The 12,353-nt window shown below is 59.3% G+C and overlaps 1 protein-coding gene across 4 annotated transcripts in view; it reads right to left on the reverse strand.

The window, feature by feature from the left end:
- Nucleotides 1-12,353, reverse strand: part of TTC21A (tetratricopeptide repeat domain 21A) — a 31,573-nt gene that overhangs the window by 4,025 nt on the left and 15,195 nt on the right. For all 4 annotated transcript variants that reach the window (XM_039237177.1, XM_039237176.1, XM_039237175.1 and 1 more), the window contains exons 10-21: nucleotides 11,171-11,268; nucleotides 10,804-11,004; nucleotides 10,052-10,181; nucleotides 8,630-8,787; nucleotides 8,189-8,404; nucleotides 4,354-4,592; nucleotides 3,475-3,547; nucleotides 3,268-3,378; nucleotides 2,815-2,953; nucleotides 2,569-2,672; nucleotides 1,220-1,408; nucleotides 237-347 (exon numbers count right to left, since the gene is read on the reverse strand). In XM_039237177.1, the coding sequence (XP_039093108.1) occupies nucleotides 237-347; nucleotides 1,220-1,408; nucleotides 2,569-2,672; nucleotides 2,815-2,953; nucleotides 3,268-3,378; nucleotides 3,475-3,547; nucleotides 4,354-4,592; nucleotides 8,189-8,404; nucleotides 8,630-8,787; nucleotides 10,052-10,181; nucleotides 10,804-11,004; nucleotides 11,171-11,268 (1,769 nt within the window). The remainder of the gene's footprint in view (nucleotides 1-236; nucleotides 348-1,219; nucleotides 1,409-2,568; nucleotides 2,673-2,814; nucleotides 2,954-3,267; nucleotides 3,379-3,474; nucleotides 3,548-4,353; nucleotides 4,593-8,188; nucleotides 8,405-8,629; nucleotides 8,788-10,051; nucleotides 10,182-10,803; nucleotides 11,005-11,170; nucleotides 11,269-12,353) is intronic.

Consider the following 12,353-nt stretch of genomic DNA (forward strand, 5'->3'; position numbering starts at 1 on the left):
TGGGTGTGTGGGGGTGGGCTGGGGGTGGGGGTGGGCTGGGTGGGCTGGGGGTGTGGGGGTGGGCTGGGGGTGGGGGTGTGGGCTGGGTGGGGCTAGGCCGACAAGGACTTCCACAGCGGCCTCTCTGCGCACGGGGAGGAGGCCCAGGGCTCCGTCCCCCTGGGGGTGGGTCAGCCAAGCATCTGGCTCGGTGGGGGAGGCAGGGCCCCGGGCGGGGCAGGGAGGCGGCCCCGTACCACGGAGGCCCTCTCGCGGCTCTTCTCCGTCTGCAGGAGGGTGGCACACTGCTGCTCGCACAAGTCCAGGTGGCCCTGCAGCAGGTGGAGGCCCGCCAGCTCCAGCAGCACCTGGGCAGGGCCGCCGGTGAGCGCCGCGGGCACCCGGGCTGGCCGCTCACTGCCTCCTGACCCATTTCCCTTGGTTCTGCCTTCGGCCGGTGTCTCCGGGCCTCCCCTGCTCTCCCCCGGAACTCCCATCCTACCGTGTGCTTTAGTAACTACCCCCTGAAATTCGGGACCCGGGCAACTCCTCCTTCGGCTTTGGCTCGGACCTAGCCTCCTCCTCCCGGCAGCCCTCTGTGGTAGCCTCTGGGGCAGGTGCCCGTCTTCTGAGCCCCCGCAGCGTGCAGACCCACAGGCAGGCAACGGAACTGGAAGCATGCTCGTCTGCCGCTCGGCCTGAGGCAGCCTATGGACGGGCACCCTGTCCTGCCCCCTGTGGCTCCGGCCTCGCACCGTGCCCGGCACGTGTAGACATCTCTTAAATGAGGGCATGTTCAGTGGATGAATGGCTCTGTCGCTAAGCTCTTCCCCTCCTGGTGCGGACCCAGCCACCACTGCCTTATCTAGGCCACACCCCCGTCTAAACTCCTTGGAAGCTTAGTCTGGCTTCGTGCCCAAAGACTCCTGGCAGCCACAGCTGTCGCTGTGTCCCCACCCCCGAGGGGCCCCTGAACACGCCCGACTAACACGACTTTCCACAGCATCTTCCCCGCGCCACCCTGCACGACTGGCTGTCCGAAGTGAGGCACCCAAGGGCCGATGGCTGAGGGCCTGGGGTCGGCCAGAGCAGGCCCCCCACCACGGGGGTCCCGGGCCCCTTACGCGTGCGGCTCCGCAGGGAGGCTCAGGGAAGGACCTGGCCTCTGCCCCTAGTCAGGGGACTCTGCGAGGCGTCAGGGCCCAGGAGAAGGCGCGGCGTCTGGCTCTGGGGCCCCCACCTTGCTGTCGCCGGGCGAGTACGAGAGGGCGTCCTTATAACACCGGCCTGCCTTGGCGAGCTCCTTCTCTGCCAGGTAGTGCTCCCCACACTGGACGCAGATGGAGGCCGCCAGCTGCTTCTGGGAGGGCGTCCTCTCCGGCTGCTCCAGTGCAACGCGCTTCAGGACCTGGGCCTGGAGCTCCATGGCCTGGGAAGGCAGGGGGCCCGGGGTCAGGGCGCCAGGGCCCGCGTGCCGGATCTCAGGCACATTCACAGGAAGAATCCCTCCTCTCACTTCCGTGCCAGCAGATTGTCGGAGAGGGCATCTCAAGCGCCCGTGAGCAAATCTGGGCCACCTGGACGGGCGCCGGCCCCTGGCTGAGGACTCAGCAGGCGAGGCGGCTGTGCCCGTGGGGCAGGAGGGGAGGCGGAAGCACAGTCGTGAGTGTGCTCGCCCCTGTCCCCATGGCACCTGACACTTCCCGTGTCGAGCTGCTCGGGCCTCCCCCAGGCTAGACGCAGCCCGCACGAGGTGCGCGGGGCAGGCCGTGTTCTGACGGACGCGTTTGTCCTGGGTGCTGCCCTGCTGGGGGTCGGAGGCAGCCTCCGCAACCGTCTCCGACATGGAGTGAGCAAGCCAGCGGGCAGGGAGCCGGGAACACCGGTGAGGCCGGGGTTCAGCCTCGGGCAGTGGGCACGGTCAGCACGCGCTTCCTGACGGCTAACGCGCAGCGGGGAGCCGGTGGGCAACAAGGGAACAGACAGTCTCAAGGCACCAGAGAGCCGGCCCTCCTGCTCCCAGCGCAGAAGCCACCTCGGGAACAAGCCACCGGCCACACCCAGGCGTAGGAGAGGGAGGGCGCGCGGGAGGAATGGCCGGGAGCCGCGCCCGTGGGGGGGGGAGCTGAGGTTGGGACAGGCCAGGCCTGGTTCCAATCTCAGCTCCACCACTTCCTAGCAGTGACTTCGGGCCCATTTCCTGACCTCCTGGGGCCTATCCGTGAACTAGGAGCATCACAGTGCTCATCTCGAAGGGCTACCCTGAGGGCCACTGAGAAAGCAGCAAGCGCAGTGCAGAGCCCACCAGAGAGCACTCACTGCCCGGGAGCCACTGGCATCCGTGAGGACGCAGGCACCTTCTGACTCCCAGCTCTCTGTGCCCCAGCCGGGCCCGGGGCACTTTGGGGCGCCATCAACGAAGAGCACAGGCCGGGGAATAAACAGAAGGCAGAGGTCAGAGGTGTAACCCAGGTCCCGGTGAGGGCCAGCCCTGGAACCTTCCAGACCCGCAGTCCTCTATCCTTCCTTCTACAGCGCCCACCCGGACGGCCGATAAAGAGCTGGAGCCCATTGTCTGGTGTCGATTACCTTGTTCAAAGGTCCCATCACGTCTTCTTTTTTATGACTCTTGTAAACCTTCGCCAGCAAAAGCAAGCACTTGACGTTGTTCATCATGGAGGGGAGGTCTTTGACTGCAACGTGGAAACTCAGATCAGGGTTCCCTGGTCCCTGGGGAGTCGGGGAGGGGGGAGGGAGGGGACGGGGCTCAGGACTCCAGATACGCCCATCCTGCAGGGGGGGCAGCAGGCAGGGAAGCGACTCAGGTGGCCTCACCAAAGTCATGTTCCAAGGCGTGTTTCAAGACTTTTTCTGCTTTGTTGAACTTCTTTAACTTCAGGAGCAGTTCGGCCAGATCGCAGCACAGAAAGTCCTGTCCGTTCATCTTCTGGGCGGCCTCGTAATAATTGATTGCCTTGGGGTAAACAGGACATTTCGGCCTGAGGGCCTCAAACCGGGCTCCCCTCCGCGGCCGCCACGCCTGCGTGTCCCTCCAGAACACAGATGCCTGCGATGAAAGTGTCCTCCCAGCTGGCAGAGGGCTCAGGCTCCGCGTGTGTGGGGGTGGGGGGTGAGGGTGGGGGTGGGTAGCTTCTGAATTCTCCCCGCCCTTCAGCTAGGGTGGGAACGTGGCCGCTCCCCCGCCCCAGATCCTCCCACCCGTGCACCCTCCCTCCCTCTTCCCTGCTGGGCTGGCCTCCCCCTCCCCCCACCCCAGCCCGGCCTGACCTTGCTGTACTGGTGGGTCTTCACATAGGCCTGGCCGAGCCTGCTGACCAGGAACGCGTCATGTGGGTTCTTCCTATAGGCCTCGTCATATGCCTCCAGGGCCTTCTCGGGCTGGTGGGGAAAGTGTCCAAAGGTCTCTCTCTCTCTCTCCCACCGGAGATGGGGTGGGGGGGGGGGACTGGGCAAGGCCACGAGGCTTTCACTCACCTCCTGAATGTTCATGAAAGCATCACCCAGCAGCAGGCTGGTGTGGGGGCCAGGCAGATGCTCACAGAGCTCCCTGCAAAAGTGACCCAAGCCTTCGCTTGACCCTGTGCATCCTTCACGTTTCTGAATCCATCTCCTCCTCTTCGTTCCCACTAATTCTGACATTCATTTATTCATTCATTCATTTATTCATTCATTCATTCATTCCCCTACTGCTGATTCCAAGCCCGCTGTGCAGGAGGCGCTGTGCTAGCCACCTTAGTCCAAGCTCTCCTCACGTTACCTGGACCAGGCCAGAAGCTCTACCCATTCTTCCGGCCTCCAGTGCTCACGCCCCAGGCCCCTCTGCACCCGCAGGCATGCTGCTCTTGCTAAGACTCCAGTGTGACCGCGTCCCCCGCCGTGTATGGGTTTCCCACCGCGCTTGGCTTTGCCTCCTCCAGCCCCGCCCCCAGCCCCGCCTCCCACCTGGATTGCCCCCACGAAGTTTTGCTTAAGTGGGGGGCTGGGAAGGTCAAACCAGAAAGACAAGGTTTCTAATCCCAGCTCGCCACAGTCCTGCACCTCACATGGGTCACATCAAGTCAGGGACATTTCTTCAAGGACTGGCAGAGTCAGGGGCCAGGGCAGAGGGGCACGCCCGTGGCTCCCCCCAGAACGTGGGCCACACAGGGGAGCCCGCGCAGGCCGGATTCAGTTCTGGGTCTGCAGAACTCAGCAATGAGCCCGCCTAACATATCATGCTCAAATTCTGACCCACGGGAAAGTCTATGATCTAAGACACTTGGAGGATGCAGACCGGAGACCCAGGCTGAAGACACACAGTCTGGAGGAAACACCACCAGAGACGAGGCTGTCAGGCCACTGCCTGGGGCTTACCGGTAGCAGCCGATGTAGAGGCGGATGTCTTTGTGGGCCTGCAGGTAGATGTTGGCCATCTTCTCCTTGGCTTCCACGTAGCAGGGCTGCTTGGGCGTGATGCTCCTCAGCATGCCCAGCGCCATGTCCACGTCCCCGTTGTTCAGGGCCAGGTCCACATTGGCGATGGTGATGCGGACCTCCTCTGGCGTGCCGCTGAACTCGTTGATGGCATCCTGCATGACCTTGGTGGCCTCATGCTAGAGCACGGGAAGCCAGCGGGCCCTCTGTTAGCCGTCGCCCACCACGGGTGGCCTGAAAACACTTGAAATCTCTTGGAGGAGACTCACAGGGACCCTTCTTCCCACCCCTGCCCCCAGAGAGAAATGAAACATGGACACAACCAGGAGCAGCCTTGCCACACGGAAGCCAAGGATAGGATGGCTCACAACCACTTGCAGAGAGGCTCCAGGGGCAGAAAGGAGAGACTTCCCTTCAGTGTCCACCACCACTATTCCTGGGGGCAGGGGAAAGGGGCTCGGCCAGCGGGGGGTCCAGAAACTCTCAACACTTCCTTAGCACCTCAACGTCTGTTGGCAATTCCTTCTCATGGGAGACCTATGGACGCATCTCCTTGTGCTTTCCTGCCTTTGGTCAGAGGTATTTGAATGTTATGGTATTTGACACGGACGGTAATGGTCTATCTGAATTATTTCCCCACTGTATTCATACCCTTGGTTATTTTTAACAAAGTTACTTTCTTTCCCCAGTTTGGTACTTTCTGACTGGGATTCAGCCTGACCAGACATTTTGTCCTCAACCTCTGCTTTCTTTTTGTTTGCTCAGTATATTTGTACCATCTTTGTACTTTCATCCTGGGCTCTTTGGTTTTTGAAGTATAGACAGTAAGGGTTCTTCCTTTGGCTTGTTTAAACCACTCTGATGCCTCTTTTCTTTAAGAGGTACATTTATTTCATTTACAATTTTATTATCACAGATACATTCTTGGTTTTCCCGGCAACTTGCTTTCATTTTTTTTAATCCTTATTTTTTGAGACAGAGAGAGAGAGAGAGAGAGAGAGAGAGAGGTAACATGAGGAGGGAAAGGGTAGAGAGAGGGGACACAGAATCTGAAGCAGCCTCTGGGGTCTGAGCTGTCAGCACAGAGCCCAATGCGGGGCTCAAACTCACCAACTGGGAGAGCATGACCTGAGCTGAAGTTGAATGCTCAACCGACTGAGCCTCCCAGGTGCCCCCAATGACTATTAATCCTTGATTCCCAAAGCTTCATTAGGATATTATTATTAGGATATTTCTCATTCATTCATTCATTCATTTCTAAGTAATTTCCACACCCAACATGAGGCTCGAACTCACAACCCCGAGATCAAGAGTCACGTGCTCTTCTGACTGAGCCAGCCAAGTATACCTTGGGATATTTCTTGGTCTTCATATCTCACCGCTATTTCTCCAAAACAGACTGCCTTTCTGTGTCACTGATTCACGTCGTCCCTAAAGGAACTGTTCTCCTGGGACATCTCTGATGTGTCCCCTGCTCCATTTCTTCTCTCTTCTGCAGGAACGTTTATTTTGCCCTTGTTGGGTGTCTGTCTGTCTCTTATCCAGCCTCCCCTCACATCCCTTCAGCGATTTTCCCAGCCCTCTCCTGCATCAGAGAACTTCAGCAAGGGCTCTGCCACTTCCTATTTTCTTTCACGGGACTACAATTTTCTAATGGAATCCCTGCTTTCTATGCCTACTTTCTTTAAATCGCTAGCTGAGCCCCTCTGTGGGTCTTTGGTGCTCTGCTTTGAGCTGGCTTTTCACAATCCCACGTTCTTTTCATTTTTATTGAATGTAGAAAAGTTTTCTTAAAAGTATTTCTTCTAGGGGCGCCTGGGTGGCTCAGCTGGTCGAGCGTTTGACTCTCGATTTTGGCTCAGGTCATGATCTCATGGTGCCCATGTCGGGCTCTGCGGGCAGCGTGGAGCCTGCCTGGGATTCTCTCTCTCCGTCTCTCTTCCTCTCCACCCCTCCCCTGCTCACGTGCTCTCTCTGAAAATAAATACACTTCTTAAAAAAGTATTTCTTCTATTTTTTATAGCACTCTTTCTCCCAAAGTGTAACCTTCTTGTCTTTTGCTTGTGATTTTGTCTGTCTCCCCTCTTTCCTCTCTTCCATCCTTCCCTCCCCCCTTCCTGCCCACCTACCCTCCCCCCCACCTTTCCCTCCCCCCTTCCCTCCCTCCCCTCCTTCTTTCCCTGTAATCACCACATTGCACCCCTTCTGATCACCCCTCACCCTCAAATGGGACCAGTTCCACCTAACCTGGCCCTTTGCTCAGGAGCTAGGCGTGGGGGGGGGGGTGTCTAGCGCAGCTGTCCGAGGAGCACATTTCCCCTGAGGTTTCTGAGGGTCTTCCTTTCAGGGGCGGGCTTGATGAGAGAGAAGCTGGGGACCGGAAGGAACCCAAGGCTCACTGTGGAGCCCCCAGTCTGCAAATCTGTTATGTGAGCAAAGCAAGCTGCAGCACTCACTGTAGCTTATTTCCCTCCTCACTTTCCTCTGGCCTCGTCTCCTAGAAAGGAGTCCGGACAGAGACGGGGGGCGTCTGAGCAGGGGGTCTTGCTCAGCGGTCCTGCCCTTCCTCGGGCTGGAGCTGAGTCCCTCCAGGAAGGCCCCGGCTTCTCCCGGCTTGAGCACACCTCCAGCTCAGAAAGTTCCTGCAAATGCAGGAACCTCAGGCCCCACCCGCTGCAGCCCTGCTCGCCTTCTCCCACCAACGGAAAGTTCCGAAAGGACAGGGACCTTGCTGGCTTCTCTCCTCTGTCCTCAGCCGCCACGTGGTGCCTGGCAGCTAGCGGGCCCTCCATCAGTAGCTGGATAAATGACTGGCTGCATCACCTGTTCTCAGATGTGGCTGTTCCCTAGGTTTTTATAGATGGAGATTCCTTCTCCACTTTCAATTCTTGTGTTCCTTTTGGCAGATTTAAAGGAGGAAAGTATAGCAAACGGGCTTCTGCATCCCCATCTCTGCCCAGAAGGCAGTTTTTATTTTCCTTAATGTTTACTTTTGAGAGAGAGAGAGAGAGCGCGCGCAAGTGAGCGAGTGGGGGAGGGGCAGAGAGAGAGGGAGACACAGAATCTGAAGCAGCTCCAGGCTGAGCTGTCAGCACAGAGCCCGACAGGTGGCTTGAACCTACGAACTGTGAGATCATAACGTGAGCCGGAGTCAGAGGCCTAACTGACTGAGCCAGCCAGGCGCCCCACCCCCCCAGAAGGTAGTTTTTAAATTTAAGGAGAAAAGGCCTCACGGCTGTTCCTTCTCTAGGGCAGGACCATCACAGGGGCCGGACGCCCAGTACTGGCGGATCCCGGAGACGGTCCTGGGGCCCGGCTGACACACCCCTCTGGGGACAGCAGGTGAGCGGCCGCCCCTTCGCACCAGCAGAGGACGCCGGGTGCTTCCTGCCTTTGCCAGGCCAGACATGCCAAGGCCCCGGGGCCGCCTCATACCATTGAGCAAATTATCTACCACAAAACTGCAAGGGGACACAGCTCATCGTGACTGCGGTGGGACGGCGGCATCTACGGGGCTGTGCACTGTGTCTCCGCCTCTGTGAGACCCTCCTGGGGACAGCGAGGCAGGCGGACAGGGGACGGGTCCGGCGGGACTTGGAAGGCATTGGACGTTACCTAGAGGCCCCGGGAGCCACCGAAGGCCTTGGGCAGGGGTAGGATTCGCTCGCACACGAATAGAGGCTCAAGGAACAGAACAAAGAAGCATCGGCCAGAAGCGTCACCCGGACCCCCCGCGCGCCCCGGTCCCGAGGGACGAGAGCGTGGCACGTCTTACCAGCTCCCCGTTCTTCCGGAGGGCATCTGCCAGTTCCAGTAAGATGGACAGCCGCTCGCTGGGCTGCACGGAGCGCCCGCGCGGCTTCCTGCCCTCTTCCACCTTGCGAGCTGGCAATTTCACGATCATTTTCAGCGTCTTTATGGCTTCTGGATAGTCCCCGCACTTGCTGAGGGCCCTGGCCTTGATGAAGTGGTAGAGGGGGTGGTCTCGGACCTAGAGGCGCACAGAGGGGCCTGGGGCTCCGGTTCACTGCAGCCGCCGCTCACCGCACCCGGACTGGAGAAAGCTGCGGAAGCCCACGGAGCCTGCCCTGGCTTTGGCCGGCACAAGGGTCCGAGGGATGCAGGGGGCTCCCGGGGCCTCTCCCAGGGCAGGTGGGGGCTGGGGCCAGCTGGGCTTCGGGATGCCGGGTGGGCCACTGGGCACAGGGGACCCCACCTGGAAGTTATGGCTGACACCCAGCTCCAAGCTGTGGGTGCACATGGCAAAATTGCCCTGCGCCAGGTAGACGTGGGACATGAGGAGGTGGGCGTCCACGGAGGTGGGGTCCAGCTCCAGGCAACGCTGCAGGGTGCTCTGGGCGCCCTCTAGCTCTCCTGCAACGACAAACAGATCTCCACATCCAGGGCTCCCCGGGGACCCCCAGGACCCGGTGTGTAAAGGCAGAATGTATTTTATAAGTCCCGTTACCCAGAAATATTTTATGCAGTTCCGTCCTGTCTCACTCAGAGGTCTCTTCCTGAAATCAGAACAACCCAGACAAAAGCCGGGAACCTCAGACTGTGGTGTCACCCTCAAGGAGACGGCTAAGTGGCGTCACTGCCCTGTCCAGGAGGTCCAGGGAACACCTCTGTCCCAATTCCCACCTCAGAGCAGAACGAAACCTAACAATAACAGCACCTAGAATAGCCCCGACTTACGAAGCACTTGCTCTGTGCCCAACACATGCAAAGCACTTTCAGAAAGTCAGGGTTATGAGGTGCCCCGCCCTGCAAGATTGGCAGTATTATCTGCGTCTTTTAGGTGTAGGACTGGAACCTAGTTACTGCGCTTACCAGGGACAAAGTCAGCATTGAGACCCAGGGCCATCGGCTCACCGGCTGCTCTGCCTGCCTCCACACTCAGGGGTGAGGGCGCCCCCTGCAGCCTGGCCTCGGGAGCCTCAGCATGTCAGCCCAGGGGTGGGTGCAGAGAGCTGGGAGGGGAGCTGCCCCCCCCCCCCCCCCCCCCCCCCCCCCCCCCCCCCCCCCCCCCCCCCCCCGCCAGGGCTCTCAACAGCTTCTGCTCAGGGTCCCTAACCGGGTCCCTAACCGCCTGCCCCTTCCTAGCGCTGCAGAAACGCAAAGGGGTCACTATGGCAACCGAAGCCACTGGAGACCTGGCTCTGGCCCTAAACTCAGCAGCTGCGGCGCCCCGGGGAGAGCTCCTGCCCTTGCCGGGCTCCCAGGAGCTCTGGAAGCCTGTGGGTAAACCTGGAAACCCAGAGGAAAACAGGGAGGCCCACGGATGAAGACGGGGTGGGAGGGGGTGTCTGCACAGCGTGACCCATGTGAGGCCATGCCAGAACGTGCCAGAATGTGCCAGACACACGCCATGGCATTTGGGACCCTTCGGAAGCTGGTGCAAGGCCGCAGGTGGAGAGTACTCAGGGGGAGGCAACGAGGGTCCCACGGAGGCCTGTCCCCCGTCCCCTCTCTCTCCAGGACCTGGGCCTTGAGATGGAAGGAGCCGGAAGGATACTGCTCCGGCCACCTCCCCATGATGCCCTCCTGACCCTGTCCCGCCCCTCCCCTGCTTTGGTTCCCAACCCAGCGCGGAGTCCAAATGGATGAACAGATGCGAGAGGCCCCAGGGGCTCACCTGAGAGGTACTTCACCTGGGCCATCACATACAGGGGCTCGATCAGAGCCGGCGCCACTTTGACCACGGGATTCAGGATCATGGCGACTTGTTTAAGAAGTGGAGACACGATCTGGCCCGGCGACCGCGGCTGCAGGGACAGGGGCCTGGCTGTACAGTTTGCCCCATTCCGGAGGGCCCCCTGGAGCTGGCGGGAAGCGCTCTCCCAGTGCAGGAATTCTACTCTACTCCTCACGGCTCTTATCGGCACTGCGCACCCAGTGCTGCAGCAGGGGCTGCAGAGAACCGGGCCTTGCTTTGCTCACAGCCGTGTCCCCAGTGCCCGACGGGGTGTGCGCACTTGATGGGTATTTGTGGAATGACTCGTTACCCAGCACTGGGGGGGGGGGGCTAAGACAGCAGGATAAGACCCTTGCCCACAGAGAAGGCAGACAAACAAGGGAAGACTAACAGCCTTCGGAGACGACTTGTGGGGCAATGGGGCAGGTCGCGGTCTAGGGTGGAGGCGGAGGCATGGAGCAGCGGCCTGTCCCTATGGGTGAGGCGTGTGGACCAGCGGCATAGGGATCCCCTGGGAGCTTGTTCAAGATGCGGGTCCCCTGCCAGCCCCCCAGACTGCACTGGAACAGCTCACAGGTGATCCGTGTGCCGCACGTGCGTGGTTGGGAAGCACCTGCTGACGGGGCCAGACGGGGTCCCGCCTCGTGCGGCCGATGCCCCAGCCCCCGCCGCGCAGGGGGACCTCCTCTAACCTGCTTGGGGCAGAAGAACAAGTACTCCCTGGCGACGCAGACCAGGAAGGGGGGGTCCAGCCTTTGGAAGTACTCGGGGCCCAGGGGCAGGCCCTGCAGGCTGGAGCAGTGCAGCTCCGTAGCCTCCTTCAGGAGCGCGGCGGCTTCCTGCTCCCCCGGGCGCGTCCTGGACGCCAGAAGGGCCTGGAGGAAGACCAGCACCTGTGGGAGGCAAGCCCGGGGCCGGGGCTCAGCACCAGCGCCAGCTGGGCCTGGGGGAGGCGAGCAAAGCCGGGGTCCAGCCCCCCTCCCCCCGAAACTGGAGACTGGGGGTGGGGGGAGGGCGGGGACACAGCCCGGAGCGCCCACGCGCCCAGGCAGCTCTGACCTCAGACTTCCCGAGGGACTGCTGCACCTCCTTCAGGAATTCCAGCTGCTGCTCGGCCTCCTCCAGGTGGCCTTCCAAGATCTGGCACCAGATGATCCCTGGGAACGGGGCGGACAGAACAAGCATGAGGAGCCTGCGGGACCGCGACCGCAGAGGGAAGCGCCCCGGGCAGGCGGCCTCTCCCAACGTCTCCGCAAACGCAGCGCTGCAGGCTCCCTGAACGAGGTGGAGGCAGGAGGCGGTGCGGGGAGACGACCAGGGCCCAGGCTCTGGCTTTGACCGCGCCTCTCTCCAGGGTAACCGCCGGTCACAATCTGGGGACGATTCCTTCAAAGACATCTCTCTAAGCATTCGTTTTTCAGTACCATGTACACACGCACTTTACACACATCGGTTCAGGCAAAACCCACCCCATTCTCTTTAATGACGACATTGTGGCCGGGACATGTTATTGCGCTATCGCCCCAGTGAAGGGCACCTCATTTCACATCTAGTTTTCTTTCGATGCTTAAATGTTACGGCGCCTCGGTAAACATATTTCCGTGTTCTGATTCCCGCAGCAGAGGGGATTGGTCAAAGGGCATGTGTATCTAAAACGCTGAGAGATAAGGCAACTGTCCTCAGATGTGGGAGAGGGCGTTACTGCCACGAACTTGAAAGCAGCCTTCGCCACAACCTCGCAGACACGCTTTACTCTTTGCCAGTGTAAACAGTGAATAACAACTCATTTTAGTTCCTTTTCTTTTTATTAATAGGGAAAAGGAACATTTTTCCATACCTTTAATGCCTCTTTCCCTTCTACTGTGAACCTCGTGTACATAGCTGTAGCCCGATTTTCTCTTAGGGTGATTTGTTTTCTTTTTATAAATATTAAGATCATTAATCCTTTATAGTAAATGTTTTGCACTCATTAGCCATTTACCTTTTAACTCTTTTTCAGTCTTTTGCCATCCATTGGTTTGAAATTTTTACACAGTCAAATCGGTAAAATGTTTTCTTCTAGGGCTTCTGAGTTTCTCTCAGGGAACCCAAGTCCGACTGAACTTTTATGTTTAAATGTTTAATTCATCTGGAGCTTTTACATTAACAACATTTTTTAAAGTAATTTTTACCCCTGACGTGGGGCTTGAACTCACGACCTCAAGATTAATCGTCACGTGCTTTACCAACGGAGCCAGCCAGG

This window comes from Hyaena hyaena, unplaced genomic scaffold, assembly GCF_003009895.1.
Source record: "Hyaena hyaena isolate Hyena2069 unplaced genomic scaffold, ASM300989v1 scaffold_121, whole genome shotgun sequence".
In the NCBI taxonomy this organism is placed as follows: Eukaryota; Metazoa; Chordata; class Mammalia; order Carnivora; family Hyaenidae; genus Hyaena; species Hyaena hyaena.